Consider the following 26,191-nt stretch of genomic DNA (forward strand, 5'->3'; position numbering starts at 1 on the left):
GGATAGTGAATGCCTTGGAAGGGAACTTGCCGCTGGTGAAGTTCCCACATATCTGATGCCCGTGTCCTTCTAGATAGAAGTAGTTGTGAGTTTAGAAAGTGCAGTCTAAGGATATTTGGTGCAATTGGTAAAAATTGGGTCCATATGATCCAATTTATGAGTTTGATTTGGAATTATGGTATTTAATAAAAGGTTCGCGGCAGCTGTTTCCATGAGAAACCAGTGAATAAAATAACCGTGTGGCCTAGGAACTTGTTGAGGAGGACATCTTGACCTTTGGAGACCCGGCTTTGGACGCAGTTTTAAAACAAAACTCAGTCGACATACTGATGTGTGCCAATCTGTCACGGTTTCCTGAAAAATTGGGGCTTTTAGAATGCCGATAAAGTCCCGGACAATTGGAACACATTTAACTTCGAATGTGCCTTGTGTAACTACTGAGCACTGAAAAATGAAATCCGGGCCAGCATAGAAGCTGCCTCAGTTCGGTTGACATTGGAACAATCATGTCTCAGATTTTTATTACTGTTTGTTGTTGGCTTAATACGCTTTTCCCTTGCATTGTTAAAACATACTTCACACCAGCACGACATATCTGGCAGATGTAGATGGCGCAATTGGCTCTTGTAGTTTCATATTTGCACCTTTGCTCTTTGACGGGGTTGTGTACCTCCCGTGATGTTCCGACACAATGCATACAATTGCTTTGATCATTTCATCTGTCCGCGTCGAGCGGCGCTTGCAAAGTGCAGTTTAACCTCGAATTCCAGGTGATTTTCGGTGGGAATACCCTCGGTAAAATATAACAGATGCACACTGCAGGGCGTTACCCAAATGTAATTATAAAAATTATAAAACAAAATCTCACCTCCATCTCCAACCCCCCCCCCCCCCCCCCATCTTCTGCTGTTTCCTTCCTTAATGGACCTTACTTTCAAAATCTGGGCTTGAAACAGGACAGACGATTATTGCGTTCAGACTGACAGTAAAGAGTATTTATAACTGACGGAAATCAGTTTAGCCGAGGAACTCGAATATCTTTGGCTATTACGTGGCCTGCTGTACTCGGTACAGGGAGCCGGAGATTTCCCAAAAATAGTAGAGATGACTACAGGGAGGGGCTGACACGTCCAGGTGGGTCCACTCACTCACCTCTGTGTGTTTGTCAATAAAGACTATCGGAGATCAGGCAATGGAGTACATAGTTATTGCGCAGAGTGTGCTGTCCTGACGCGGATTTTGACCTGGCGTACGATACGGCAGCAGCAAAATCGGTTGCACAAACATTTCTCGCCAGTAAAGCCGGGCGCTGTCCAGGGTGCTGAAAGAGGGATCGCTCCGTACATTGTAAACAGTAAGAACTGATCCAGTCCCGACACACACTGACAGTACAAACAGTAAACCACCTTTTGTAACTGCTTTCCAGTTTCGCTCACTTTTATTTTAGTGTAGTCCTGGGCGACTGCTCACTGGGAGAGTCAGGTCAGTGTATTTGCCCCAAGCAGGAATTGACAAATGACGGTCGGGGCGGCCTTGAATTGTGCGCTAGAAGATCATTTTGAAGGAAGGTTATGATTCTCCCGGAGTCCCGCTGACTACTTCAGATGGAAGGATATTTGCTGCGACAGTAACATGCCATCAACTTTTTGGTTTCTAGCCATACTTTCTGCGCTTCTCATTGCTTTGTTTAGTAAGTATAATTCAACAATTATTAATTTTGTGATTCGGAGAAGTTAACATAAATCTTGAAATAGTGTGGCATAATAACTTGTGGCTGGGTTGACCTTATTTATTTCAGCACGTTTTCTATTTTACATATAAGTTATTCCAAAATATTGTTCAAAATGCCTTTGAATATGCAAAACCTTGTAAATTACAATATGTGCAACTAGTAATGCACCGTTCCAAATAGCTTGCTATGTATAAAAGACGGGTGAAATATTAACTGTTCCAAAGCGAAATGTATGCTGTCTATATTGTCTCATCTGTTAGTGAAACGTTGGACAATCAGTTTTTCTTTAGTACATTCCACTGCTCAGCTATTCCCGCCGGCACAATGATTCAATGAGACTGGCTGCCAGCATTAAAGCCTCCTCTTTAACACTAAAGAACAGGCAATTCAAGACTCCTCCATATTGCGCTACAGTACCTCTAACCTCCAACACTTGGCAGTGACTCCAAAGAAATATCAAGAAATAAAAATCTATGTACTACAGCGGAAGAGGGTTGGGGGGGGGAGGGGAGGTAAATACGTTGATCACGGATGCCAATGTTGCTGTTACCTCCATGCACGATTCCATAGCTCAGTGGCTTTGACATCCCGAGTTCCCAGATTATCTAACATAGTGCACATCAGTTTGGTGCTGAACATAGATTTGGCGACGAAGCACAAAAAAATGTCAGGCAAAAATGAGCATTGTGAAAACTCATTAGACGTGACCTGACGGTCACCATCTATTGCAGTGAACTCTTCCCACGTTTTATTGGTGTCAGTAAAGAAAGAGACTAGCGACGCCAAGCCGACATATTGCTGTAAAAGTGAGGGGGGGGGGGGGGGGGAAAGGGGGAAAAAACGCCCGAATATTGGTAGTCAATCCTACGAAAGACGACGGCGAGGCTTGGAAGAATATAGAGATTGATTATCATTGAGTAATTATGATATAGCTTGAGACAGGAAGGTACACTAAGTTAGATGTTTTGGTTTTCAATTGATTTTATTGCCTTCAGAAACATGCAATTTGATCCGTATATGAGAGTGAACTTAAAACTGGCATCAAAACTCCAGGTGTCAATGGGTCTGTTCAGATCCCTATTAAGGAATCTAACCATTATTTCAAAATAAAGTGTTCTCCCAAATAGGAAGGCGATGAGCAGATTTTTGTTTCTCTCAGAGGGTCGTGAGTCTCCTCCCAGAGAACGTGAATGTTTGTTTTTAAGATAGAGGTAGATAAATTCTTGACGAACAAGGGACACAAAGGTTATAGAAGGAGGCTGGAGGGGGCTGCAAAGCGGGCAAGTGGGGTTGATGCCGCATTCAAATCATGACATTTTGCTGAATGTTGGAGCAGGCAGCTAGGGCCGAATGGCCTACTCCTACTTCCAGTTCATAACACTAATCACTAACTGGTGAGACTAACACCATTCAGATAGCTTGATGAAGAAAGAATGGTACCTCTGACCCTATTAAATAGGTCGTTCAGTATGGGCTTTAAACTCCGGACGGATTTGGAAAATTGTGCTTCCAATTACAAAACATAACACTAAGTTCCAGATGTTAGAAAAAAAAATGACCAAACTGGTACATTGTTAGAATTTGATTGCGGGGTGGTGAGGGTTGCAAACTGCAAATTAAACCAAAATTAAGCCCATAGTCAGCATAAAGCTCTAGTGGTGCAGTGGTAGTGTCCCTGTCGCTGGACTCATATCCCGGGTTCATGTCCATCTGCTCCAGAGGTGTGTAATAACGTCTCTGAACAGGTTGATTGGGAAATATCTAAGACTCAATTTCTAACCGACACCACAAGCACTCCTTGTGTTGAAATATGGTTTATCACCCCGCTGGCGATGCCAGTGTTCAGGCATGATCCTGACACTTTCGTACTCCTTCGATGTTACAGAAGTTTATATGGGTGAGCCAGTTCACTCTGCCTTGACCTTCTATTTGGTGGTACGTATCTGCTGGATTCATGACGTACAGGCCTAATTCCAATGTTCATTGGGCGTGTCAAAATTTTGTCATATATCACCAGAAATACACTCTATACAATTAAAGTTAACAACTGTCATCTAATCATCTTATCATAATTGCATAGAAGGAGGACATTTAGAAATTTGAGTCTATGCCAGTTCTCTGGAGAACAATCCTAACAGTCCCATTCCCTGACTCTATCTCTGTAGGCCTATGCATTTAGTCTGTTCAAGGGCCATTCAATTTTCTTTAGAAATCATTCACCATATCTCCACTTCCACCGCATTGATAGCAGCAAGTTCCAGGCCATTGTCGTTCACTGTATCTCTCATCCCTGAAACCATTCCTATAGATCCCTTGTGCGCCCTCCCAAGGGTCTTCACACCCTTCCTAAAGTGTAGTGACCAGAATTGGATGCAATCCTCTAGTTGTTGCTTAACCAAAACTTTGTGCACGTTCGGCATGACGTCCCTATTTTTCTGTTGTGCTTTTATTTAGGCGACAAGAGGTTCCACTTTCTTTACTAACTGCTTTCTCATATGGCCTGCCACATTCAAAGATCATGAACTTGATAAAGCTGTATCATTTCGTCTATATTCCATGTCATTTTCTCTCTCTGCCAAAGCACCTCACATTAATGCCCACAAGTACCTCCCTAGCAAATCTCTGCAACGGCCCAAAAAGTTGGATTTATGAGAGTTTACACAAGGCGGTTAATATCGTTTGTACTATGTAGATATTTGAAATAATAGATATAAGACGCTCCCTGGGTGTCAAAACTAATCAACTTGGGCATATCGCTCTCTCAACTCTTACAGCGATTTGCTTCCGAATCAGTTCTGGAAAAAAAAACTCAAATGTGTTGTTGATGTCATCGTATCATAAAGACAGGCTGGTATCCATTTACTATATGTGTGGAAGCTGGTATCTAATTCACATTTAGGAACTATCTCATCACCGCCGAGGATTCCGCGGTGCGTTATATCATATTATTGTTTTCAGGTAACTTTGTAAATGTTAACATAGGTGCAGATAATATGAGTGTCGTTTTCCCAAAACTCAGGATTCAGGTTTCTTGCTTTCCTTATCCTTTAAAGCAATCGCATGGTCATGGCCGCAAGCCGACCAAGTGACAACATCTGAAGACAAATCGCATTCTTCACAATGCTGAGCTAACTGTACCTGGGATAACAGAGATCAATGAGGTCAATGCTTGTAATTAGTTGCACATTAGACAGCCATGGCTATTCATTTAGATTTATACATAACAACTACATACACAATGGGCCCGCCACACAAAATGTTTTGGCGATTCTTCTGGCATTGCAACATGTACTGTATGTCTATTACTTCACAGGTATAAAAGTTCACTAAATTGTGCGCCTCACATTTGAAAACAGAAAGCTGGCCATAGTTCATTCAACAGGTTGTAATGAATAACCATCTAGAGAGAACACACTCGGCAAAATTGATATTGGATTTAAAAAAAAACAGTTTGGTGGTGGAACTTGAACGTTTATGGGAATTGGTTCTGTTTCCATGTTGCAATCTCAGACTTTCAATGCCCCAGACCTTCCAAGCGTGACGTGAGGCAGGGCTCATGAAAGGATTGTTGATCATACATTTTACACGGCAACTAGCACTAAAGGTTCGCTCCCATCACTCAAGCTTTATCGATGCGCTTTATTTTGCAGCAAAAAAATTATCTGGCTCGAGAGGCGAAATCATCAGCTTTGAAATTGAAAAATGCTGCTGCCACCTTGCGGCCTGCAGGCAGTCCTCTAACTGAATACAGTGTATAGCCAGTGTGCAGTCTCAACCAATTTCAAACTGGGAGTCAAGGGCTTCAAACTCGATCCATCATTTCCCAGCACGCGATGACGGGGGCCATTTCGGTGCCTAATAATAGAAAGATCGCAAACCACGATTACATTGAAACGGCTTGCGTTCCTCTCACATCCTTAACGCAGTAAAACATCCCACGGCAATCCAGTGAAGAGCAATGAAGAACGATTTCATATCGCAGATGCCGAGTTCTCTGCATTTCTGCACTGTCCGTTCGCTGAGGCGGACGCCACGCTATAGCATTAATGACAACCTGATGTCCGGCTAACTTTCAGATGAACGCTGTGCAAATTGATGGAATAATCTAAGCATCACTGCCGTAAAAATAATGTTAGTGTAGTGATGAGCAGCGAATTGGTGTTATCTTATTTCCAACAGTCAGCTTGTTCATTTGAATGGCATATTGATTTATATCCTGATTTATTATTGCAGCTGTTGATGCCAGAGTGTTTAAATACACGGGACATTTCATAAAAAACCCTCATGGTGGTTTAAACACAAAACCAGGTCAAGGTTTCTTTTGCGTACTTTAAGCGATATTTTGATTGGTATTATGCTTTAGATGCTGCAAACTGCTCTTCACCTGCTCCCATTGAAAAAAAAATCCGGCATCGCGATTAATTACTGTTTTTTTTCATAAGTTGTAACGCGAATTTAAGATATCGAGTCCATTCTCTAATAACATGTAGGCGGTTGCTCGCTCTGTGTCGCTGTAGATTTCCGTGCACTTCAACAAATGTACTGTTACTCACAACGTATGTCCAGTGAAAGGTACTTAGAACTAAACGGGCTGATAATTACAGTGGGTCGATACAGCAGGGACTGGAGAAATGTCTGGACTACACAAAAGCCGAATCTGAATGGTGCTTTTAGATGTTGATGGTGCTAATGAATCGATTCATTGTCAGCCTTTTAATTAAAAAAAACGTGAAATATATTCAACCAGACCTTGTCGCGGAGTGTTGCAATCTGTAGGAGGAATGTTTCGGCGCCGTTTATTAGCGGAGACCGCTAACAATATTGTGTGCAATACACTAAAGGTATTTAACACACTTCAGCAGACGGCTCTCTGCACACACATAGCCAGCCAGCAAATGGTTCTATAAATTCAATTCCCCTGCACTCGGATATGCTGATTTTGGTGTCATCTTTAACCAAACTGTCTGATAATAAGTAGATATATTTGAATAAATTTGAGAAGTATGTTAATTTTAATATCCTTGTTACAGGATAATATCATCTTACAGTCTAATATCTAATTATGCACTTATTTTAAATACAAAAAACCCTTAACTACAAGCAAATAGCTTTAATTGCGTGGACAACGATTGACAGTGATCCTTGGATAAAAGTGTAAATCTCTCCAAATGGGTTAGTCCTTATTAAAAAAAAGTCTGGCCTCTGATGAAGTTGGGGCGGAGGGGGGGTTGCTTGATGCTTACAGATAGAGAAGGGCTGTTGAGTGTTAATAAAATGCAATTCCAGCGCAGGATAAACTTTTTTTTGGTAAAAAAAAATTGTACTTTGCTAAAGATTCACAAAATAAAGACCGGCTTGTATCTCAGATCAGCCGCATTCCTCTAACCCATCCGAATGATCAGGGAGTTATTCAATCTTGCTTCGAATGAGTTTCCTGGTATGCTTACAAAATAAACTTAACAGGTCAGCCGAGGAAGGAATTGTAATTCTCAAGCTAAAAGTTATAAAAATGATTCCCGGTGGTTAGCGAGTGGGAGTACTTCATTCGCCACGTCGTTGGCTGGGCCACCTTAAAAAAAAACAATCTGCAGCAGGGACGTACTGTCCATCACGCCTTGCTCAAACTTTCTTGTACCAGCCTCGCCAGCATGAATATTTCAGTGGCACCACAGTCAGTAAATTAAACACCCTTGACTTATTTATGGGCGATCGCAGCACTGGCAGGGTTAATTACGCGCTGTTGCATATCTGGATAATTACAACAGGCGATCAATAGACGCTGCCAAGCAGTGACTAGCTGCAGTTGGAGACCTCATTGCTGCAGGGATCAAGCAGTATGTGGTTCTTATAGCGTGGAAGAGGATGATAAAGGGCAGCGATCGGGGCTTTTACAACCCAGATGCACATCCCGCCGCGTGGATCTCCGGCTCTATGTTAAGTGGATTCGCGCGATCATTGGCACCCCAAGCTGGAGATTTACACAGGTGCCCCGTGTTTGGATAGTATCTTTCCTTTTTTTTAATGTATATTTCCCCCTGGAAATCGCTAGCCGACTTCTGGCGCTTGAATGTGGAGACAGAGAGAGAGAGAGATCTGCATGTGTGGTCGTGGTGCGGCTGAGACGCGCAGGAGCTGAGCTCTGAAGCTGGGGGGGATTCGAACATGCTGCCCGGCTGGAGAGGGCTTTGCACTGGGGCAGGGGCAACACTTTGCTGCCTTCTCGTCTGGATCATCTACTCGCACTTAGTCAAAGAAGGTAAATGGTCGCCTATCGTGATAAATGGTACTGCAATGTTCTGTCATAGCTTTCCTTAAAGGCAGCCCGATAAAGTTCAAGTGCTTAAATGCCGCAGAGGTTTCGCAACCAAAGGCACTCCGCTTTTCACTGTGTTTCCTCCAACGTCTCCTCATTGCAATGTCTTTACTCCAAATACTTGTTTCGCCCAGTTCTGCTGGGCTCGAAGCTGATAACGAGCAGCAGCATACGTGGCGGCTGTGCTCACTCAGATGAACGCATATCTGCCTGAGAAACACGCTTAAAGTCATATACACGCCTGCGTAATCACAGTAAATATGTACGCATTCTCCCTGCGTATATGAGCATGACCGCAGCTATGCATGGTGCTTATATTTTATATGTACGTAACTAAACACACACACGTATCCCAGCAAATTTAACGCCAGACTGAATGAAGTGTGTGTGTGTTTGGCTGCAGCCCCAGCGATTTTATTTTCTTCTCGTGGCTTCTATTGAACAGAACGAGAGAGAGAGAAAAATAACTAGATAGTTCATTCCGTGCATGCCTGAACTCCTTGTGTATTTTGCCCCTGTAAAAGGAAGATCTGAGTTTCAAAAGCTAGCTGTAGTGCCGAGGTTTCGATCACCACGAATCACTCCTCTTCCCCCGCCCGACCTGCCAACTCGTGGCCTAGAACAGGAAAATAACCGACTTTTTTTTTAAAAAAGGAAAGTCATCTAATTCTACCTTCCTAACACAATTCCAGAGAGGAAGCAGCGCTGAACTGGGTTCCTGCAAAGATAAGCAACTCCTGAGAGAACAAACTAAATCTTTACACTAGTGACCAGCATTATAAAGTTACCATGGAACCACCATTTGCTGAGAATCAAATTCCCTTCTATGACTTTTCCCATGTATAGATTGCCGATTGAAGATGCCTTGAGGGCGCTCCAGTCTCTCAAAAGCCAACTTCACATTGAACTGCGAATATTGGAGCAGACATTCGTAGCTGATACAGAAAGATGCAAATTATTCACACCCCGTGAATGAGCACGCGGAAATAATGGAAGAGACGGAAAATGCTGGCAACAGTAAACGTTTAAAAGAACACGTTTTGCTCTGAAGAGAGTGTATGGGAGTGAAATATTAACCCTATCTCTCTCTCCTTCCCCCCAAAGATGCTGTCTGACTTGTTGAGTATTTCGAGCCTTTATGTTTTATTCCCTAATGTAGTATTTTTAAAGGACCTAGCAGTGCAGGTCTTGATTACAATTTCCGAAACCCTCGACCGTTTGAAAGAAGCTGTTCTGTTCAAAGTTTCAAGCTCATGAAATGATGTGCAAGCAATTTCAGTTTGTTACAACCCCGGTCCCTCTTTGAATGTTACTTTAACAGTATTTTCTCGATCAGATTGAAGTACGTATTCCCTACAACATTCCTTATTGAAGTGCAAGGAAAAGTGTATCTTAGAGTGTCAATGAATGAAAACAGCTTCCCTTTTACAAGCCAAAATAATTTAACTTTAGAAGCATACCCTCAGACTTTAGAATAATTGGGTAAGGAATCTATGAAAAAATTCAAGTCCCAAATTTTAACTAAATGTCTAACCAATATGCATATATAAATTAGGTTTATAATTTAACTAGAAATTAAAGAGTTTAATTGTACGTATTTAGATGGAATGAAATTTAGCTGGACGTATCTCTATGAGATAAGTGCCTGTGAACCTGGAGCTCCCAATTACATCTTACCTGGAATCTTCTTACTCTCTCTCATTATATGTCTATGCTGTGTATTTATGAACATGTTTTACACATTGCTGTAAATGTTTTGAATGCAAACAGCAACAGATAGAAAATGCAATGAATGTGACAGCATCTCCCCACGTTCCCCATGCCATGCATCTCTTCGTCATCGGGAGTGCCTGCAGCAACCTGAAATGTTGCTCCGAGCTGGTCAGTAGAGGGTGCACAAAAGCAGTGAGGGCTGACTATCTAATTTTATCTTCCCAAATCAAGTTAACCAATGTACCTTAGGAAGTGCTGCCCTGGATAAATTCCAGTGAGATCAGAAATTCGGTAAGTGCCAACTGATGGGATTGAAACAGCCAGAGCTGAACGTACAATTCAGGGTTGCATTTGTGGAGGGATTGTCAATTCAATACGGGCCCTGCTCGTGGAGACTGAATGTTCACTCAAATGGTGCGAATTTCTTTTTCATGCAGTGTTTGTAAAGGTTGATTAGGAATCCAGTTTGTGGCACAGTCAACTGTGACTGCACATTCCCAAGCTATTGAAAAGACATTTTCAAGGACGGTTGAAATAGTACCTAGGATCTGATGCTTAGCCAGTCTTTTAGCTTCATACCGTTTTTGCAGACTATTGCTGTACTTTTGGTGAATAAAGTCTGATAAAGTTCTGCTTTGTAATGAATTGACAATATAAAATGCACACACGACAATTAGTAGCTTGAGCAATGAAGAGTTGTGAGTCCAGGTTGTAGCTTTGACTGTTGGGCCTCGGGCAAGTTTTGTCAATTCCCAGATAGATGCAACCTACTATAATAGCACAGTACCCCCATCGGGAATGGTGTTGAATATAGTCCGCACATATTGCTGCGTGGCGTGAGGGACTTTATTTTTCATAGCTCAGGTTGAACAGGGTGGAGGAGAATGATTTTGGATAGGTCCAGGAGGACAGCTGTGTTGTCTCATTCTATGAAAAGTATTCCTTTCGCAGGTTGTGAATATGAATTAGAATTGATGGTATTAGAGAAAAAGTCTAGGACTATTATGCCGTTTTGTTGAAACAAAAACTTGGGGGGAAGTATACAAGAAGATACTTTTTAAAATAGAATAAACACAAAACCTGTAATAAGCTGCTTTGCAATGGGATTGAAAAGTAAAGAAAAATGCAAACATTAAATGACTCATACACAGGATGTATTCAGTTCTTAGGTTATCTAAGGAAATTGCTGTTACTTACTGCAACTGTATTTCCTAAACATTATGCTGAATGAATAGAAAAACATCTGTAGTTCACCATAATGGGTCTGTTCATAGTCTGTGATTTTCTACTCATTCTAAAGGGTGAAATTTGAAGTTAATCAAAAATGTGATATGGCGTAGGCAATGAAGTGGTAGTTATGAGATTCACTGGCAAGTTTTTATTTGTCAGGAGCAAATTGCACTTGTAGGGAAAAGACCAGACAACATTTTAGTATTCTGCAGAGCATTTCACTTTTGAAATGTAAAACAATTTGCAGGCATAGTGAATATAAATATTTTGGCATGAGGAACTTTAAATCTGTAAAGAAGCTCCAGTGCAATTTTCACATTTGGAAAAAAATAGTTATAAATTAATGTAGTGAAGGGATGTGACTTGAATTTCTTTAATTAATACTTTCATTGCACCTACAATAGTTCTAAAGCAATAAGATTTATTTTGAGGAAGGAATGAATATAGAATGCTCCATAGGCAAATTTCTCCATGAAGAAAATATTTGGTTCTGAAAGAGCTTCTGAGAAAACTCAGCTGAAATCTCATTTTGATTTCACCCAGTTAATTGCTATTGTAAATTATAAATATCATTGAAACCAACATGTTGTTAGCAAAAGAACTATCATGAGCCAAAAGAATGAATGATTTGTGCAATTGTCGATATTCCAATTTTTCTCAACAACTTTAAACTCACCAAATAGATAAGCTATTTCAGCTTATGCCTTTGGACATAGATAAGCTATAGAGCTGGGCTGAGAGGTAGCAAACAGAGTTTAATGCAGAAACATGTGAGGTGATTCACTTTGGATTCACTTCAGGAAGGGCTTATGCCCGAAACATCGATTCCCCTGCTCCTTGGATGCTGCCTGACCTGCTGTGCTTTTCCAGCAACACATTTTCAGGTCAGAGGATTAGATAAGGTGGACAGTGAGAGCCTTTTTCCTCAGATGATGATGGCTAACACGAGGGGACATAACTTTAAACTGAGGGGTGATAGATATAGGACAGATGTGAGAGGTAGGTTCTTTATTCAGAGTAGAAAGGGTGTGGAATGCCCTACCTGCAGAAATAGCAGACTCGCCCAGTTTAAGGAGATTTAAATAGTCATTGGATAAATATATGGATGATAATGAAATAGTGTAAGTTAGATGGGCTTCAGATCAGTTTCACAGGTCGGTGCAAAAAAGCACAGCAGGTCAAGCAGCATCAGAGGAGCAGGGGAGTTGATATTTCAGGTCAGAACCATTCTGTCATGCTAGATTTTTCTAGCTGTGGATCAATTTAGAAAGGTTGCTTTTTCCAGCTCCACATTTTATCAGCTGTGACTTTCCAGCATCTGCTATCTCCAACTTACCAGTGTCTTGTACATCCATAACGTGATGTCCCACCTCCTATTCTCAGTGCACTGACCAAAGTAGGCAAGTGTGCAAATCACCTTCTTCACCACCCTGTCTACCTGTGACTCCACTTTCAAGGAACCATGTACCTGAACCCCTAGGTTTCTTTGTTCGGCAACTCTTCCAAGGGCCCTACCATTAAGTGTATAAGTCCTGCCCTGATTTGCCTTACCAAAATGCAACTCCTCACATTTATCTCAATTAAATATCTTGCATTTATCTAAATTAAATCTGCCATTCCTTGGTCCATTGGCCCCAACTGATCAAGCTTCTGTTGTTCTGAGATAACCTCCTAGACTGTCCACTACACCACAAATTTGGTGTCATCTGCAAACTTACTAACCTTATTTCCTATATTCACAGCAAAATCATTTATAAAAGTGACAAGAAGTAGTGGACCCAGCACTGATCCTTGCAGCACACACTGGTCACAAGCCTCCAGTTCTTGACCATACTTCTGCTGAGCATCTATGCTGATTTGGTGCAACTTTTGTTTTAATCGCACCAATGATTTATCAACTGTTGCTTTCATAACTTATAATGGCATTCAATGATTACAGACTGATCATTTTAAATCCTCATAACTTGTATTGTGAGTTTGGAAATAATTGTACTCATTTTTTTTTCAGAATGTTTATCATAGGTTAATAGTATTAAGTTGTTTGGCTCAAGGTGTCAACATCTTTACAAACAGGAAAAGCTTTCTTTATTCAACCTTCAATATCAACTTTTCCCTTCAGAATTATGATGAATTGTTTCCTGAATGCAATTAGGCTGCTTGCTTCAATAGCTACAAGTTCACCACCATTTTTGTAAAACTTATTCTCCAAAACCTTTGTTCCTATTGCTGACTTATCAAATTTTCTCATTATTTCTGTTTATATGAAAGATTACTTACCTTTACTCATCTGTTTTTCTATTTAAATTAATTTCTCATTGGCTTTGAATAACATCGTTATTTTTTCAGTTGTGTTAAATCAATTGGAAAATATTTCTAGATATTACAATCAAAGTCAAGGAGAAATGGACCCTTTGGTCCAACTCGTCCATGCCGACCAGATATCCTAAATAATTCTAGTCCATTTGCCAGCACTTGGCCCATATCCCTCTAAACCTTTCTTATTCATGTATCCATCCAGATGCCTTTTAAATGTTGTAATTGGACCGACCTCCACCACTTTCTCTGGCATCTCATTCCATACACTCACCACCATCTCTGTGAAAAAGTTGCCCTTCAGGTTCCTTTTATATCTTTCCGTTCTTAGCTTAAGACTGTGCCCTCTAGTTTTAGACTCCCCAAACGGGGGAAAAAATACCTTGGCTGCTGACACTGTCTATGCCCCTCATGTTTTTATAAATCTCTACAAGGTCACCCTTCAGCCTCCGATGCTCCAGGGAAAATAGCTCCAGCCTCTTCAGCTTCTCCCTATATGCAAACCCTCCAAACCTGGGAACATCCTTGTAAATCTTTTCTAAACCCTTTCAAGTTTCACAACATCTTTCCTATTGCTGGGAGACCAGAATTAAATGCAGCATTTTAAAAATGGCCCAACCAATGTCCTATACAGCCACAACATGACCTCTCAACTTCTATATTCAATGCACTGACCAATAAAGGATTGTATACCAAATGCCGCCTTCACTATCTTGGTTACCTGTGACTTCACTGTCAAAGAACTAAGAACCTACACTCCAAGGTTTCGTTTATCGGCAACACTCCCCAGGACCTTGCCGATGTTTTTCAGTGGAACATCCTACCGTATAGCCTTCCTTCAAAAATTGCAGTAAAACAAAAGGGCTTTCTGAACAATTTAATTGTCGATGTTACAAAGAAAAGTAAAATCAGATGAGTGAAATATCATTTGGATGCATACATTTCTTTCACCAGTGTATTAGTTATGCCAGAAGCAAAACTGTCAAGTTGCACTTAGCTATATAAAACATCAAATGAAAATTCCAAATATCTGTTTGAATAACTTTTAATATACAGTGATGTAAGGCATTCCTCTTCATGAAGTGTAGTTTCATAATATGGTCAAATCAATCCAAATCAAGGCAATTTTATCAAACCACCTTAAAACTAAATCAGAAAACTGCCCAAGTCTGAATTAGTTCATATTACAGCTTTCTAATTTTAATGGAAGTACCTGATATACATCTATTTCAGGATTGTTCGTAGAATCCTTTTACTCTTGCATTTTCTCTACTACTTTTGTATATATGCCAGCAATTGACATTTTAAGCCATTCAGATCAATATGTTTAAACCAGTAAATGACACATTTGTTTATGTTAGGTCTACTATTGGCACAGTTATAATGTAATTAAATATACTAGTTGCATTGTAATACATTAAAGGCAGTGGCAAAGAATGCACAGCATAAAGCTACCATGTAAATAAATGGATTGTGAAATATCTCAAGCTGTAATTTCATGAATCATTAAGAAAATAATAAGATGGAAATGTTGAACAGACTTTAATTCTAGACTACCAAGAATTTTGGAATCAACGTGAAGATGTGGTTTCTAGATTCTTAATTAGATTAGATTCCCTACAGTGTAAAAACAGGCCCTTCGGCCCAACAAGTCCACACACACAGATCCTCCGATGAGCAACCCAACCAGACCCATTCCTCTACTCTCACCCCTGACTAACGCACCTAACACTATGGGCAGTTTAGCATGGCCAATTCACCTAACCTGCACGTCTTTGGACTGTGGGAGCAAACTGGAGCAACCGGAGGAAACCCACGCAGACACAGGGAGAATGTGCAAACTCCACACTGACAATTGCCCGAGGCAGGAATTGAACCCGGGTCTCTGCGCTGTGAGGCAGCAGTGCAAACCACTGAGCCACTGTGCCACCCTCTGCCGCCTAGATGGACATCGGAGTAAGTCCCACTTTTGCCTGTGATTTGAATCCACTGGCTTTTAAAATTGAATCAATCTGTTCTGACATGTATATGACATGCCCTTGGAAGGTGGAACTTGAATCTGATCCTCCTGACCCAAAGGTAGATACTGTGACCCATTTCCACTTGCCCTTTAAGTAAATAAATCTTCTGAGTTCTCGATGGAGAGCCAATTAGACCTTCCAAACATGGAGTTTATTGGTCAGTTATAATATAGGATTAACAGTTGAGAAGCCACTGCTGAGCATGACAGATTCTCTTAGATTACATACATTTTACACCACAAATAGCTCTGTAATGGAAATAATATAAATTGTAAAAACAACAAATAACTGCTTTCATTTGGAACTAATTCTCACTTACATTAACAAATATTAACACACATGTAATAGCATATTTGAAGCAGGCTTCTATTTTGGTCAAAAAGTGTGGTGCTGGAAAAGCATAACTAGCTCTTTATCAGGAATGTGGTGTATATCATATGATTCACATCTATAACTCAGAGTTCATGATCCATTCATAAATAGCAAAACAACGCCCAAAATGGTCTCAAACTCACATTTGGTCAGATCACTGGTAAAAATAACTTACATGATCACAGATATAAAACATTCAAAGAGCAATTACAATTGGGTAGCGTAGTAAAATGTAAATATTTATTTTCTTCCCATTCAAAGATATTGCTTAATGTATTGAAGAACGGTGCAATTTCATGACTGATTTAAAGATAGGCTTAATACAAAAGTAAATTCATTCCTCCACCTGTGAATAACCTGATTTAAGATAACTGCAAATGTTTAAAAATACTACAGAACTTCCCAATCACTTTATTAGTATACATTAGTTAGCTTCTTAGTGAATAATTTATTTTTTGTTTTAATATGCAAAAGCTTTAAAAATATGCCAACTGTTTTCTGTCTATCGAAGACAATCCAATTTGTAAAGTCTTTCCAAGCCAGTGAAATGTTTCAGTACCGCCAGAAGAATATGGCCATGTTTGTGGACAAAGACTGAGATAACTCCTTGGATGCTGCCTGAACTGTTGTGCTCTTCCAGCACCACTAATCCAAAGACTGATCCCAGCCAACTGAATCTCCAACAGTGCAAAACATTGTCGTAAACAAAGTGATTGTATGTGTAATTTGCCTGTGTTTCACATTCTCCAACCTTGTTGCTAGCTTGGCTGATTTTGCCTGGATTTCACTGATTTATTACTAATGTAAACCAGTAGAAAAGCTAGTATATGCTATTCAGCGTACGAAAATGAAAACAAAATACTGTGTATACTGGAAATCTGAAACAAATGCAGAAAATGCTGAAGAAACTTAGCAGCATCTGTGGAGAGAGAAGTAATTAATGTTTGAAATTCAGTATGACTTCTTCAGAACTGAACCAGCAACTACAAAGAAGAGTTATACTGAACTCAGTGTTTATTCTGATTGACTCTCCACCGATGCTGCCAGACCAAAACCTTAGCACCAGTCATTTATTTCAGCAACTAACTGTGTATATTTTCTGATAATTTTGATCTTGAGACAAGAGTGCACTTCAGGCTCTCCAATTGTTTTGTTTACTGTCCTCTTTTTCTATGGATTGATTTGCTGAATGAAAATCTGTGGTGTTATGATTTGTCATAATGTTGTACAGCATGGAATCCTTCAGTCCACCCTGCCCCTGCTGATCATAATCCCAATCTAACTTAGTCCCACCTGTCTGCATTTGCCCATATCCCTCCAAACCTTTCCTATTCATGTACTTAAATGTTGTAACTGTATCTACATTTTGCACTTTGCTATTTTTGTTCCAATTTTTTTCACAATCATGAGCCAAGAATAACTAAGCGTAATCAATTACAACTGCATAATAAGAGCAAATGCCTTAAATTTTAGAGGCCAATTTCCAGGTGGGACCTTGCCAGTGCACAATGTATACATGGGAAATCTGATACATAGTCTCTTGCACATGATGGTAAAAACAATGACTGCAAATGCTGGAAACCAGATTCTGGATTAGTGGTGCTGGAAGAGCACAGCAATTCAGGCAGCATCCGAAGAGCCTCGGATGTTGCCTGAACTGCTGCGCTCTTCCAGCACCACTAATCCAGACTCTTGCACATGATGGCTACCTAATTCGTTCTCAATGTATTATTCTCCTTCAATTTTGTGTCAACACCTCACTGCTCTCATCCATAATTTTTAGATTCATAAAAAAGCAAATGAATTTCTTAATAGTATGACTTTAATCAATGTGCACTCACCTAGTCCAAGTAAAGTCTGTGGTGATAGGAAAATATGGCCGAGGTTTTGTGTTTTATGCATTTCCTCATTTCTTGGTTGCTTTTTCTTCTGTTGTTTAAATTCTGTTCCTTGCTCATGTTTCTGTTTCTGGGATAAATTTCAAACTCAGACTGTGCAATCAGGTACTTTATCCCTAGCACCAATCAAGCCTTGAGCATGTTAGTCATCTTACTCTAAAGCTGTTACACCTCTAAATATTCCTGGTTCCAATGAAAACGTCACCAACTTGAAATGTTAAGTCAACTTTTCTCTCTATCTTTGCACTACTTCCAGACCTGCTAAGTATTTTGAGGATTTCTGCTTTGATTTCACATTTACAACTCTCAGAGTACTTGTTATTTCTTAAACAGCAATGCCTACAGTATTGTGTTGTCCATGATGGCCACTTGGATCATAACTTGCCCTATCGAAAATTTGCAGCAGCATTTGGGGAGAGTGGTTTAGGCAGTTTTAGTTTACCAGATCTCTGCACTGAATCCACAATGAATGGAGAAAGTTACCTGAATGTGTAGATAATATGTGCCAATCTGCACTACATCATGCAATTGAGTGTCAGTTTTCCTGGCAGTACTTGTGATTCATGTATTTTAAGGTAATGTACCGTGCCGGTGTTATTAAAGCAGCTGGAACAGATGGCTGCTAAGTGAATATAGGTTCGGCCCTGGTACATGATCTGACTGATAAAGCACATGCAGTCATTAATATATTTTGATGCACACTGGCAATCTAAAAGATATTTCTACCAGTCAACAGATTTGTAGCATAGTAACAGTAAAATCTGAAAGTGGGCTACCATATTGCACAATTGCTTTGTCATGTAATAAATTTTTCCCATAAAGCAGTAGTAGCCAACAGTGGAGTATAATGAGAGAGGATGTTGGCCAAGTTGTACTGTAGTCTCTAATGGATGTTAATAAAATGGTGTTCCACCAAGCAGTGTTGGCTGGCATGCACAATGAGATGATGCAGTATGAAAATTCCAACACTGGCCTGTCCATTAACTGAGATGTCTTGAGTATTCAGCCTTTTATCTCTTCATATCTTAATCCAATAGACTCAACTTTGTGTCTTCTGAAATCTGTTTTAGCACTCCATTTGAGTGTTTCCTCTGAAGTGGCTGGTTGTTGGGGGTCGACACACTCTTCTGTTGGCATGATATTATATCTCAAAGACATATTTTTATTTTGTTCATGGGATATGCGAAGCCAGCTTTTATTGACCATTCCTAATTACACTTTTCATAGTTATTTCAAAAGTGTGCAAGGACTGGTCTGGCAAGTGCTGAAGGCTGAAATGTTACAGTTTGCAGTCAGACTTGAATGAATTCAGACCCATGCAGCCACAATCTACGAATGATCCTTTTCACAATGGTCGTTATGTTCTCTACTAAAGAAGTTGCAACTTGCAGTAGCCACCCTCCCCCTCTGGTTAATTCCTTCTGCTCTGTACAAACAACTCCTGCAAGAGAGAAGTTGTTTACCATGGTGATGTTTGGCGATGTCTCAATAATGATTGAATAACTGTTAGAGTATGCAATGTGTGAAATATGGGGTATTATGTGGGGTACGATAAAGTATGTTGATGCTGGGTATGCATCCAGATTGATAGAGATTATTGGTTGGTGATCAATGGGATTATAGTGAATATGACAGTGACCTAATTGGTAGGCTGTGGCATTTGAAGGCAGCATTTGTTGATCCTGATCACTCATGTGAGATCATTAAGTTTCTTGCAGCACTGTGTCCAGATCCTAAGGCGAAACAAAGGCCTTTGTCAAGGTGGGGATCAGTTCCCAATTCTCGCCATGTAATCTCATGTGCAACCTTCTCCCCTATGGGTTTAGAATATCTCTTCACTTTTCAATTGTCTCTACCGATGTAGTACTCAATATTTTAATTGTCTGCTGTCTCCCATGAACAACTATTGTTTACTTTTCTTTTCCTGGTCAGATCCTGCTGCAGAGTGTCTATTCCGTTACAATTCACCTCATCTTTTAAATATTACAGGCTGGCTTTTAGTAATGCGAGTTACTAATGATGTTGGGCTCCCTGGTGCTGTGTACAGTCAGTGAACAGCATGGCTAGTGTTGACTGCACACATTATTGTACTGAGCAGGCAACATAGAGTTGGCATACTGCTTGCAGTATACTGAATGGTTAGCATTAATTGCACGTTGTAACTTCCCATACTTTATATTCAGGGGCTATCCAATTAAAAAAAATGCCTCCTACCCATCCCATGTTTTATAGTGAGTAGTTATGTCTGCAGCCAATGAACAGCCACTGTGAAGTTTTGCAGTGTTCTTTTCAATATAATTGCATAGAACTATGCAGACACCAATTACAGGTTAATTCTGAGTGAGGAAAGGCATTGAGCTCAACTCTGACTCCTGATACTCCACTGCCATTTTGAGTAGCTTACTCTTCTATTTAGTTTGAGGAGTCATCCACCAGGTGAATTACTGTCTGAATCTTCTTGGGTAAATACACATATGCTAATGATTGTGAGAGGTTTGAAGAGTGGCACAAGATACTGTTCTGTATCTTTTGACATTCTTTAAAGGTTGAATGTAGAAGCAGTTCAGCACAGATCAACAAAGAATACATATAAATATACTTTGTAGCCATAGTGGTGTTGTTAATTGATGCAAAGTGGCAGTCTAAGTGAAGAGAGTGAGAACATATAATTTGGAAAAGAATCATAGAAACCCTGAGTGATCACCAGAAATGAAGCTCATTATAGCAACATAGCTGATTAATTTAATTAACAGCATTGCACAGATGTAGTCAGATATATTTACTCAGTTCAAAAACCAGAAATACGATTCTGTGCTCCCTATTTCCCAAGTTTGTTCTAATAGTCAACCAATTATTCAATAGCTACTCAACCATCCTTTCATCTAACATAACCACAAGGCCACCTGTTTGTCACACACTACTATTGCTTCCTTCTTTTACGTTTTCTCATAAGGATTTCTTTTTGCATATTCCAGTTTTTAGAACTGAAACAGGCATGTGCAACAGTGTTAGCCCATCATCTCTCAAACTCAGGCACACTACTTGGGTCTAATGGGGTTGACATATTTATCCATTTATAGCCATGCTGTTCCAGCTGGCCACAGAACTTAGCTGCATGATGTGACAGCTGTAGAAAATTGTGACAACTTAGCTCTTGTGGAATTTATGGAGTAAAACACAACATGTTAGCAGTTTTTTAATTTATATTCCTGAGCAAAGCAACATTCTGTAGATTGTATTTATGATGTCACGTTTGAAAAAAAAACAAGTTTGGGCATGCAACAATGAAAGCTGCACTTGCAGAGAGATCCAATTCTACAAACTGGCCTCTAATCATTGAATCATAGAATCCATGCAATGTGGAAACAGGCCATTCGGCCTATTGAGTCCACACCGATCCTCCAAAGAGCAGACCCACTCCCTGCATTTCCCTGGACACTGAACAATTTAGCATGGACAATCGACCTAACCTGCACATCGTTTGCACAATCTGACTCTGAGTACTCAGCAATATGTGACCTTTTCCAAAAGACAACCAGCAGGTTGAGTTCAGTATAAGTCTGGGTAAAGCCAGGTCTTAGAAGCATTGAAATTCCCCGTTGTCTCCTATTTTTGAAATGTTGGTTGTTTTTAATGTTTGGAAGAAGTTACTGTCTGCATTCTTTGAACATTAGATAACAATAAGAGTACACCTCTGACGATTTGTAAATGTGCATGCAGAGAGCTATGCCCTATTAGGCAGAATATGAACAAACACTGGTGTTCCCATTATGCTTCTCAACATAGTGGTGCCAATCCCTCACTAGCTATGTGGTCTAGCTGCATTCTTACACTCTAAACACCATAGATGACTGCAGTCATGTTTCCATGTAATAACAGTATTTTAGAGATTTACTATGCACATGAAAGGATGCATACTTCACCAACATTAGAGAGAGACAATTGCTTGTTTTTAGCTTGAGGGTACCCACTCAAGTATGGGTAGGGTGAAGATGCAGGCCTTCATGAACTACTGCAGAGTATGGGAATTGAACCCATACTGCTGGCTTTATTCTGCATCACACTGTTATCATCTAGTGAACTAAGATAACCAACCAACACCGCCTCCTCAGCCCGAATCCTTGTTGTATGGCTAGGTCAAAAAAGAAAATTTACATTATGTTTGGTACAATATGCTGATCCAGACTGGTATAGTTGCGATGATAGTTTTTTTTTATATTGCACGGATGATGTGCCTAATTGCTAAAAATGTTGTAGTTGAATGATATCCCATGTGTTGCAGCATACTCATAAGCACACTTCTCCATTTTACTTCATAAAATATTGAGTTTCTCTCAATTTTTGCAGATGTTGTGCAATATGTGGAGGAAATATACAGTATATGATGATATTTTCCATGAGACTTGTTCCATGCACTTGTTTCTGTAACTCTCCAACTTCATCAGGGCCTACATTTTTGAAAGCTTTTCTCTTGAATGTATGGAATTTATGAAAAAAGTTCCATTTATATTTCCCAATTATATATAACGGTTCTTTTTTTAGCAATAAATGCAAAATAGATTAATGGATTGAAATTCAAAATGTTGTCAGAACCGGTGAGAATGGTTGAAAATTCCATTTATTTAAGGCTGAATTTTACATGGGATGTGGGGTCTGCAGTTAGTGCAAAAGTCAGGGCCATGAACCTTGCTGACTTGCCAGTAGCCATGTACCAGACATTGGACCTTAAGATGGATTTAGGCAAGATTTTCATTCCAATCCAAGAGGAATTACTCACATCAAGACGTGCCAGGCAATCAAATGGCTGGGAACTCTTGTCCCAGCAGCAGCACCTGGATCAAGGGAACTGGGTAGAAAGCACAGGAGTGTTTGGCATATGGGTTGGGGGGAAACCTTCAGATGCCATGCCAATGGGTTCAGGAAGCATCTCTGCACCCACCACCCCCTAGAAGTGGCTAACAGATTGCCAACATTTATTAGATACCATGGACTTGGCACTGGTCTCCATCACAAAGCGTCCTAGTCATTGAGAAGAGGCCCTTAAGTGACCAGTTAAAGGCTTCAATTTGTCATGGGCAAGCAAGCATGCCACCTGATGCCCTCCAGCTACCCACAGCATCTGTAAAGTAGGCACAAAACTGAGAATGCAGTGGCACATTGATGCTACCAAGAGATGCAATTTTTGACCCTACCCTCTACTATTTGTTATTTCATTTTCATAATTTTGTCAGCCTCAGTGCAGTACTCATGTATACACTAAACTAAGAGATTACCTCTTCAGCCGAACTCTTGGAGAATTTACATTTGTAATAATACAGAGGAGTGCTGTCTGTGCCCTAAACAGTATTTACCCTCAGACCATTCGACAAATCATCTCTCAGTGCTGTCTGTAAATGATTTGACTGTTGTACTCTCTTAAATGATTACCTTTGTGCAGTCACTGCTGTTCAATTAGCATTGAAGTGTTTTGCACATGTTCTGAGCATGTGAAAGGTATTGTATAAATAAAAGACCATTCATCATATCTCCCTCCCCAATAATATTTCACAAGAATATTGCACATTTAATTTGTAATATTTTTCCATCTCTGAAATGTCTGGACCTTTTTGCTCATCCTGGCTGTATATGATTCTAAGCGCATTTGGTCTGTCATACATTACCATGTTTTTTTTTCTTTTGCTTAAGAAAGGTGGGGGATCAGTTTGTTCATCACAACATCAACCATTATCTTCATGTCTTGATTTGTAAATTGGAATTTAGACGAGTTGTCGAGTTGATTATGACTAAAACATTGTATGCAATGAAGATTGCAGACGGTTTCTTTGATTGACTGACTGCTGTTTCATATTTTGGCTCATTGAACTCATGTTTGAAAAGAAAATTGTGGCCAGACAAAACTATCAGCTTCATCCATCGTAGTGTTGTTCAAAGAGATTGAAGATATACATATATGCAAAACTTCCAAAGATCCAAAATGTTTTTTTAGTGTGTAAATCTTAGGAATGTTAAAAAATGAGGAAATAATTAACCTAACGTGTCGATGTTCTTTCTTGTGAGGAGACATTTTTGTTAAGTTTCCTTTCTGTACAGACAATACGTTGGAACTTGAACATGCCAATTCAAATCAAATGGTGCAATTGCTGACATTATTGTTGATGATCATTAGCAATACAATTAATTCTGGAAATGGAATAAAATAGTTTCTGGGTAAACTCTCAATATATACAAAGAGAATAATGACTTCCACATTTATCTCTGGGTTTAGATGTCATTAATATAGCAGTCAGGTATCGCGCTCACGGTTTATGACACTAACTGAATCATATGGTGTGTTACTGCTTTCAAGCTAAAGTTTGCCCCTGTAGATTGTAGTGAACTAAAAATAATAATCTTGTGGTTTTCCTCAGTAAAATCACATTGCAAATCTGACTTACCTTCTCATTATCAATCGCATTTATTGTCAGAAACCGTGGTATGGAACAAACTCTATAGTTCTTGTTCTGCAAGTTTCAATGAAAGCAGGACTGGAATGGTTTAAATGGTGTGATATTTAGATGGAAACTTCTGTATGAAATTATAATATATAAAGTAATGAAGTACAGAAAAAAGCCTTAGCAGAGTCAGTTAGTTGTTGCGAGTGGTAGCAGATTAACTGGCTGTATTTGTAATAATTGCTTACAACTGTTTCCTTCAGTTACTTTTTAATGAATATGTCAACCATTAGAGCCATTATGTAGCAGCAATGTACTGTTTCTCTGTGTCAGCATTATATTCCCAACTGGCTCTGCTGACTAGAGATTTCCTGGATTACATTCCTGTAGATATTATGCTGAAATTATAACAATTTCTGACTCGGCAGATTTTATTGATGGAAAGTTGCATCTAAAATTCCTGAGAATATTTTTCAGTGTGCAGCCCAAGATTTGATTTAAATAGAGTACAGTGGCTCAAGGGATGGCCTGGTGGCTCAGTAGTTAGCACTGCTGCCTCTCAGTGCCAGGGGCCCAGGTTTGATTCCAGCCTTGGGCGACTGCCTGTGTGAAGTTTGTACATTCTCCCTGTGTCTGTATGGGTTTTCTCTGGGTGCTCAGGTTTCCTCCCACAATCCAAAGATATGCAGGTTAGATAAATTAGCCTTGCTAAATTGGCCCGTTGTGTAGGTTAGATGCATTAGTCAAAGTAAAATGTAGGGTAGGGGTGTGGGTTACTCTTCGGAGGGTTGGTGTGGGCTTGTTGGGCCGAAGGGCCTGTTTCCACACCCTCGGGATTCTGAAAGTAGAAATCAATGTTAACAATAGGGGTCTGAGGATAATTGATAACAGATACTAACTTTCATAAGGTTTTCTTTTTTCATGCTATGAAAATTGAAAGCCATCAAACATTATGGGTAGATTTTCTATTTAATTGCTTTCTTTTTGGTCTAATTCACTGGAAAACTGACAAACCCACATACAAGTTTAAGTAGAAATTACCTTAAATGTATTAACATAGAAAATTGGAACAGGAGTAAGCCCTTTTGAGCTTACTGTGCCATTCAGTATGATTTTAGCTAATCATCCAATTCAGTAACTATTGACCCCCGCTTAGCCCTCAGAACTATCTCTAATTCCTTTTTGAAAGCATACGATGTTTTGCCGTCAATTGCTTTCTGTGGCAGAGAATTTCATAGGCCGGGTGAAGAAATTTCTCAGTCCTAAATGGCCTATCATGTACCTTAAACTATGACCCATGGTTCTGGACTCCCCAGAATTCTTCCTTCATTCTTTTAAACTCCAGTGAACGCAATTCTAACCAATCCAGTCTCTCTTCATATCTTAGTTCTGCCATCCAGGAATCAGTCGGGTATACCATCATTACACTCCCTTCATAGCTAGCACACTCTTCCTCAGATAACACAACACTGCAAACGCAGGCTGGTGTTGTAGAACTGAGACCAATGGGTTCAGGTACATGATTCTTTGAAATTTGCATCACAAGTAAATAAGGTTTAGAAGCCATTTAGCCCCCTTGCCTTTATTGCTGTGACCTTTTGAGTATAAGAGTTGGGACACTGTGTTGAGGTTGTACAGAATGTTGGTGAGGCCTCTTCTGGAGTACTGTGTGCAGTTTTGGTTGTCCTGTTATATAAAGGATATTATTAAACTGGAGAGGTTTCAGAAAAGATTTATCAGGTTTGAGTTATAAAAATAGGCTGGGACTTTTTTCATTGGAGCATAGGAGGTTGAGTGATGACCTGTATAGATGTTTATAAAATCATGAATGACATTGATAAGATGAATAGCAAAAGTCGTTTCCCTAATGTGAAGAAGTTCAAAGCTAGGGGGGGCATATTTTTAAGATGAGAGGATAAAGATTTAAAAAGGACATGAGGGGCAAGTTGTTTTTTACAGAGATTCATGTCTCACAAACTTGATTAAGTTTTTTGAAGGAGTAACAAAGAAGATTGATGAGGGCTATATGGACTTCAGTAAGGCGTTCGACAAGGTTCCCCATGGGAGACTGATTAGCAAGGTTAGGTCTCATGGAATACAGGGAGAACTAGCCATTTGGATACAGAACTGGCTCAAAGGTAAAAGACAGAGGGTGGTGGTGGAGGGTT

General features: G+C 39.8%; 1 protein-coding gene across 5 annotated transcripts in view; it reads left to right on the plus strand.

Annotated features, from left to right (window-relative positions):
• Window positions 1–935: 935 nt before the first annotated feature.
• The window catches only part of LOC122563199 (chemokine-like protein TAFA-5), a 347,115-nt gene continuing 321,859 nt past the window's right edge, over window positions 936–26,191 (plus strand). For 2 of the 5 annotated variants that reach the window (XM_043716744.1, XM_043716745.1), the window contains exon 1: window positions 7,370–7,988. In XM_043716744.1, the coding sequence (XP_043572679.1) occupies window positions 7,895–7,988 (94 nt within the window). In that variant the 5' untranslated portion in view covers window positions 7,370–7,894. Of the gene's footprint in view, window positions 1,691–7,369; window positions 7,989–26,191 lie in introns of those variants that run through there. The other 3 variants (XM_043716746.1, XM_043716749.1, XM_043716747.1) reach the window with 3 other exon arrangements.

This window comes from Chiloscyllium plagiosum, chromosome 26, assembly GCF_004010195.1.
Source record: "Chiloscyllium plagiosum isolate BGI_BamShark_2017 chromosome 26, ASM401019v2, whole genome shotgun sequence".
Lineage (NCBI taxonomy): Eukaryota > Metazoa > Chordata > Chondrichthyes > Orectolobiformes > Hemiscylliidae > Chiloscyllium > Chiloscyllium plagiosum.